Consider the following 6,543-nt stretch of genomic DNA (forward strand, 5'->3'; position numbering starts at 1 on the left):
CTTTTCTTGCCGGAGCCAAATTTTTCATTTTTTGACTCCGACAGGGGGGCTGTCAAGACCATTGATGGGAGGGACAAGAACATATGGGGGGTTTTTTTTGTTTTCTTGTTGGGGGGTTGGCCATTACGGCTTCCCCCACCCCCCCCTCAATTTCAAAATTTGCCCCCAGCATCCCCTCCGCCACAATCATCCACAACAAATTCCCGCTCTTCCTCGCTTGCGTCGCCCCCGCCTTGGCACTTTTCAGCGCTTGCTCCCCCACCACATTCTCAAACAGCTTACACCTCATAATATTCAATGCCATGCTCAAATACTGCGTATTGTTCAGCTGCTGCGCTCCCGAAAGCCCCCCCTGGATGTGCCGTTTCGCTTGATTGAGCGACAGCTCCGGTTCAAATGTGCTCGACGCCAACACCAGATTCCAGGCCGTTCTGATTTCAAGATCGGGATCGTCCTCGCAGATGGGGCGGAGGAGGTCAATCAACTCGGCCGTCTCGGCGCTGTCGCGGTGGTTGGGTTCTTGCATAATGTACACCCTGTTCAGCGCGGCAAGGATACACAATTCTGTCTCGAGCCGGGAGCCATTCTTGTACGCCCCCGTGGGATCAAGCTCAAAACGGGGGTTCTTCCAGATGGCGAGCGCTTCGTCCATGTTGGCCATGCCCTGCTGCTGGCAGCCTTCGAGGTAGAGGGTTAAGATATCGACCGAACTGCCCGGCAAGGGGGACGTGTGGGGTTGCTCGTGGATGGCATCAAGGCTCTGCTTTACTCTGGCCCAGTCGGTGACTGTGGCTGCCTGAAGCCCAATGAGAATGTGGGTGTAGCAGGTTAGTTCTCTGGCCCAGTCGTGTTGCCTGAGGGCTTCTGGAAGGGGCTGAGGAGCGGTGGAGACTTTGGTGTCGTCAAGGACGCGGAGGCCTTCGTTCCACAAGGTTGCGCTCCGGCCGGGGGTGGTGGCTCTGTAGTGGGCGACGATGCCGTTGAAGACCCAGCTGTGATGGTTGTCAGTCTAGTTGGAGCGACTGCAAGAATGGCAGGAAATCTTACGCTATAGCCCAAGCCTCCTGCTTCCCCAATGTCGACAAGACCAGATAGTCTGCATTCCCCTCTCCCTGCCGCACCACCGCCCTCGTATCGTTACTAACCGTCGGCGCCGTATTCGACATCCGGTTGATAGACAACAACACCTCCCCATTCTGAAGCGGCCAGTCCGGCGAGTTCTTGAGCTCTTCCAGCTGTCTTTGAAGAACAGTCAACTTTTGTGCCGCAACCTGATGTGATTTCTGGTGAAGACTGCAGGCCAAATCAAGCAGTCGCAACAGTATATCGATCTGTGGTATCTGAATAGACGACTCCAACTGTATCTTGGACACCTGGGCAACACACAACTGCACCCGGTTGGCCCAGTCATCCTTCATGGTGGTCATGTGGGCGAACCCTTCTAACAGCATGGCCATGGCAAAAATCGAAAAATCTTTGCGCTGGTTGGCAACCCCGGCAATTTTTCGTAGATTGTCAATCGCGCCGTGTTCGGCTGGAGATCCGGCCTGGAGATGGAACGACGCCTTGAGGAACCGGAAAGCATAGATCCAGTGAACATGTTTGTAAGTCCCGCAATCCGAAATGTGCCCCTCAATGAGCTTGAAAGCAGCTTTGGGATTTCGTTGAAAGAGCGTCTTCATGAGGAGAAACTGAGAGCAGTATTTGAGATCAAGAAATCGGTTCTGGTAGTACCTGTCAGCGTCTGGTTCCATGCAACGGTAGGCAACATAAACTTACCTTGTCGCAAACAGCTATCCCTCTCGTCAGGGTCGTTTCTGCCTCCATGATGTTGGTCGTTTCATCAATCAATACGCTGGCATATCGCAAACACAGCCTCGCTTCCAGTCGAGGCCACAACTTGTTCGACTTGAGAGCAACATCCAGACACCCCAAGCCAGTCGCCACTAATTTGTGGTGGTCCGCTACTTCCGCCTCAGACATGGATTTGGCGACTCTTTGAGACGCCGTGTTTGCCTTCTCGAAACAGTCCTCGGCTACAGATATTAAAAGGGGGAGCGTTTCGGTATGTGCCGAGGAACTGGGCGTGGCTGGCGACTTTGCAACTCCTGCTCCAACACTAGGTCGACTTTGGTCTTTTGGTATTTTCAGTGAAGGCGCCGCTCGAGAAGGTGGTGGTCGCTCATTGAGCTTTGGGCTATCTTCGGCAAACGGTGTTCGCTGCGGGGGTCTCGCAATCGGAGGAAGCTGTGATATTTGAGGACTCATCGTTCTCACGGGAGGCTGCAATGCCGGTGGTACATGACTCGTAGGTCTCGGTGTGGCAGGTGATTGCTGAAGGTAGGACGGGTTGACAAATTGTACGGGAGCGGCCGAGGGGGTGGGTATCGGTGGTTGCGGTGGTTGTGATGGTGAAGGTTGAGTATAGGTCCCATTACTGTAGTTTACATAGGGCTGCGGCTGTGGCGCACTCGAAGCCGGATAGTATTGGGCAGTCGGCTGCACCGGCGGTTGTGGTTGGTGCTGGTGGTGTTGTTGTGCCGGTGGTTGCGGGTGCGGGAGCAGAAGTTGCTGCGGTTGCAGCTGTGGTTGCGATTGTGGGTGCTGCTGCTGAGGGTATGCGGGATGGACATATTGATTGTGTTGGTACTGCTGCTGGTTCCCATTTTGGTATCCATTTGCATATGGGGGATAGGTAGTCTGCGACACGGGTGGCAGACGCGGATGTGGTTGTCCCTGTGGTTGCGGTAACTGAGGTCGTTGCTGATGCTGTTGCGCCTGGTGTTGCCCATATGCGTGTTGCTGAGGGTGGAATTGAGGATGCTGCGGTTGATGTCCACCACCGTATGCCTGCCCTGGCGGCATCGTGTCTCGATATGTCATCGCATTGGCCGGTCCCCAAAGAGTCTATATCACCCTTTCTTCACCTTTGATTCCGGCTGGCGGCGCGCTGTCGTGCGCATCGATTGTCGTCGAGTGCCCGTCCTTGGCCTCCAACTTCGAGTCTCGAACAGTCTCCAACGCGCGCCGCTGCACATGGATGTGGGTGCTGTCATGTGGAGTTCAAGGACCCTTCTGGATGGAACAACTGGACTCCAGCCACTTTCGCTGACAAAAAAGCACGGAGATCAAATTGTGGCGTTCTGGATGTGGCTGGTGTGCCTCACTTCGTACACATGCTCATGTTCCCTTCAATTCAAGATCACAAAATGACACAAATGTCCGGTGCAATGAGCATGAATCACCGGCTTTGTTCCAGAGTTAGCAATCAGCCTATAATAGTATTACGAGACGGACTTCACCGGTACCACTACATGTTCTGTCCGCGGAATGACCGGCACTATCTCAATCCTTAAATCACATTTTCAGCGGGCAAACAATGGCTCTTGAATCAGTCATATCATGTCACATAGCAGAAGATATCAATTTTTGGTTCCACCAAGGGTAAGTGTGAGGTCGATTCTGGTCTCAATATCTAAAGCCCGTCCGGAGGGACTACTGGGGTTTTATATCCTCTCAGCAGCAGGGTATACTCCGAGAATCCATCGTGATATCCCTCCACATTTCCACCCTTTTCATCGTCATCAAGACGACGCTACGCTTAGTGACCAGCGCGGCGAGACTCAGCGATGACACGGTTCATGTCCTCGACCTTCGCCTTGGCACGGCCGAAAGTACCGAGCTGGGAAGAGAATGTCAGCAACCGAGAACAGCTTGTAAATAGACTATCAGGGTTCCTACCTTCTTCTTGGCGAGCTTACGGGCACGCTTGTCCTTGGAGTTGCGGAGCAATTCAATGATGCGGCGCTCATAGGGAGCGAGACTGTGTTTGCAGTTAGCGACCACCCTTCAAGTCCACCAGAACCATACGAGAAAAAGAACATACCCAGCAACCTCCTTGACAAGGTCACGGACGAAGGCAGTGCGCTTGCTAAGGTGACCCTTGGTGCGGCTAACGCGGGGCTTGGCGACGCGGGCGGTGGTCTTCTGTGTTCAGTGAAAAACGGTATCGATTAGCCAGGTGTCCATCATCCGCTGTTATGCTTCGACATCTCCATGTTCCAGGAGGAAGCAGCGCGGAGATCCTCCACGAGGTGAGACAGAAGAGGCTTTATCTTACGTGGCCCTTGTTGAGACCCTGTGAAGCAAAACGTTAGCATGTTGATTTTTGACACTATTTTCGACATCGCGGGAAAATTTGAGATTGCGAACTGCGACAACCACGAGTCTCGAATTGTCCTGCGAATGCGAAACTGATGAGCGCGTAGACTTACGGTGGCAATGCCAGAGCGGGGAGTCTCCTTGGTAGCGGCCATTGTGCTGGTTGATGGCGTGAATGTCGTCGTGACGTTGAGCGGAGAGGAAAGGGAAATCGGAGAAGTTTTGGAGTTTTGTGTGGTTGAAGTTTTCAGGGCAAAAGTTCGAGTGGAGCTCAAGAGCTTGGCGGGGACCAACTGGCAGTCAGCTGAGCGGCTGGTGTCCCACCATCTGTGGCTGCACTTCCCGCAGAGGCTTGGCAATACACAGGGGCCTTCGGAGCTTGTGAACGTCAGCTTCCAATTGGTGATGAGCTTCAATGACAACTTGGTCCCAAAGGCCGCTCCCAACGTGGGGTTTACAACATAGCAACTACGAAGTACAGATGACTCCACGCCAAATCTCTTGACGAATTCCCCGATATAATACTGTACATCTTTCAGCCGCTCGGACTCTGTAGAACGAGTCCAAATTTCCATATCAGGCGGAGCCCGGGGATAGGCGGCATCCACTGTCTGGCGACGTCACCATCAGTACTGCGCATCTTCGTCCACTGCAGCGCAATAGCGAGAGCAGATGCAATAACCCCTCCATACCATGGCTACCGATACTCCAGAGCCTTCAGCGACTCAACTGGCACAAGCACTCGTCGAATTTTCTTTACGCGGCTCTTTTCCAGAAGAAAATGTATCGTCACTGCCTCTCAAGCCCGATGCGCTGGCCGAAGCTATCAAGGCCCTCGCAGATGCCAGAGCTAAGCTCCAAGTATGAGGTTCTCCCACCCAACTGAGCACAATATAGGGATGCTAAGAACGATATCTTTGTGCCCGAGCAGGCAGAAATTCATGCGATCAACGAGGATACCGCCGACGATGTACGAGCATGGCAAACCAATGCGCAATCTGTCCAGGACGACATGATCCGGTCAAAAGCGCTAGCAAACGAAATCATCAAAACTTCTGAAGCACCGGCAGTCTCAGGGAAGGATACCCACGATGCCGAGGCAAAGGCCGAGTTTCTGGTTCGGGAGCTCAACTACAACGCCCAAGTGCAGGAAGCTCTCAAAGGAATCAGGACAGTCAACCGCACACTCGATGAAGTTGAGAAAGCAAGAGATGAGCGGAGGATATTGGATGCGCTACACCTACTCGAACGATCATGGAAGGAACTTGATGCCATACCAGTCAACAAATCCTGTCGGGCAATCAAATTGCTGGATATCAGAGCTTTTGAACTCAAATCCGATGTTCATGAGGTTTTCGACCATGTGTGGAACACGCTTATCAATGTTGATGTTGAGAAGCATACGGTCTCTATGAGCAGCGGCCGGGATGATGAACCTATGAGTCTCTCGGATGCGGTGATAGGTCTGCAAGCCTACAAGGAGCTTGACAGGCGTACGGCTCAGCTCTGGGCCAGCCTTAATGCGGCTGTCCTCGTTCCCAGAATGGATATGGAGAGAGAGACCTTGCCGGGCATTCAAATACAAGATGTAAGTGATCCATTTCCAGGAGATAGATCTTGTCTAACATCAAGCAGAACACTCTGGAAGTAAAAGGTACGACAGATAAATCTGTCGAGTCTTTATTCACCGATCTCGAAAAGGTTTTTAGGTTCCTTGTTGAAAGATTACCCGGTGACTTGGTCGAGACCATTTCCCCCACCCTTCTTCCAGGGGTAATACACCGAGTAACCAGTGTATGGCTTGATTCGGCCGTCCCATCGTCTTTGAACGACATGGCGAGGTTTCAACAAGTCATCGCTCTCGCCAAAAGCTTCTGTGCGACACTACGGAAACTGGGATTCACAAATCTGGGAGATTTACAAGAGTGGACGGAAAGTGCCCCGAGGGTATGGCTCTCCAAGTGCAGGGAAGCCGCATTGGATGCGGTCCGCGCAAAGCTGTCGAAAGGCTTTGGTGAACCGACCCGGGTAGAAAAGATCGAGAAGCAGATGGTGTCAAAGTCAGAAGGTCAACAAATAGCGGCCAATGGGGCCGCAGCTGTTGATGACGATGGAGAAGGATGGGGTAATGCTTGGGGTATTGGGGATGATGAGCCACCAAAAGAAGAGCCAAAAGAGGTGGAGAAGAAGGCAGCTGCCAAACCGGCGGATGACGGTGACGAGGACGTAGCGGATGCTTGGGGATGGGGAGATGAGGCTGCCGAGGAGGAGCAGCTCATTGAGGAGACACGGAAGAAGACCGAGATGGAAGACGAGGATCCGGCTTAATGTTTGGGGTGGGGGTTTTTTTTTCCCGCTCTGCGGGGTTGTTTTTTTTTTTTT

At 52.9% G+C, this 6,543-nt stretch overlaps 3 protein-coding genes across 3 annotated transcripts; 1 reads left to right on the forward strand and 2 right to left on the reverse strand.

Moving 5' to 3' along the window:
- Nucleotides 1-52: 52 nt before the first annotated feature.
- Nucleotides 53-2,883, reverse strand: PODANS_2_2350 (uncharacterized protein; the record flags this gene model as incomplete). The annotated part of the gene is made up of 3 exons (XM_001910946.1): nucleotides 53-992; nucleotides 1,048-1,724; nucleotides 1,780-2,883. The coding sequence occupies 3 exons, from the start codon at nucleotides 2,881-2,883 to the stop codon at nucleotides 53-55; spliced, it is 2,721 nt and encodes a 906-aa protein (XP_001910981.1).
- A 718-nt stretch (nucleotides 2,884-3,601) lies between these two features.
- Nucleotides 3,602-4,316, reverse strand: PODANS_2_2360 (uncharacterized protein; the record flags this gene model as incomplete). The annotated part of the gene is made up of 5 exons (XM_001910947.1): nucleotides 3,602-3,682; nucleotides 3,742-3,823; nucleotides 3,887-3,987; nucleotides 4,121-4,138; nucleotides 4,275-4,316. The coding sequence occupies 5 exons, from the start codon at nucleotides 4,314-4,316 to the stop codon at nucleotides 3,602-3,604; spliced, it is 324 nt and encodes a 107-aa protein (XP_001910982.1).
- Nucleotides 4,317-4,854: 538 nt separating this feature from the next.
- Nucleotides 4,855-6,489, forward strand: PODANS_2_2370 (uncharacterized protein; the record flags this gene model as incomplete). Its single annotated transcript, XM_001910948.1, has 3 exons — nucleotides 4,855-4,944; nucleotides 5,090-5,753; nucleotides 5,816-6,489. The coding sequence occupies 3 exons, from the start codon at nucleotides 4,855-4,857 to the stop codon at nucleotides 6,487-6,489; spliced, it is 1,428 nt and encodes a 475-aa protein (XP_001910983.1).
- Between the last annotated feature and the right edge of the window lie 54 nt (nucleotides 6,490-6,543).

The sequence above is a fragment of the Podospora anserina genome, chromosome 2 (genome assembly GCF_000226545.1).
Source record: "Podospora anserina S mat+ genomic DNA chromosome 2, supercontig 2".
NCBI lineage: Eukaryota > Fungi > Ascomycota > Sordariomycetes > Sordariales > Podosporaceae > Podospora > Podospora anserina.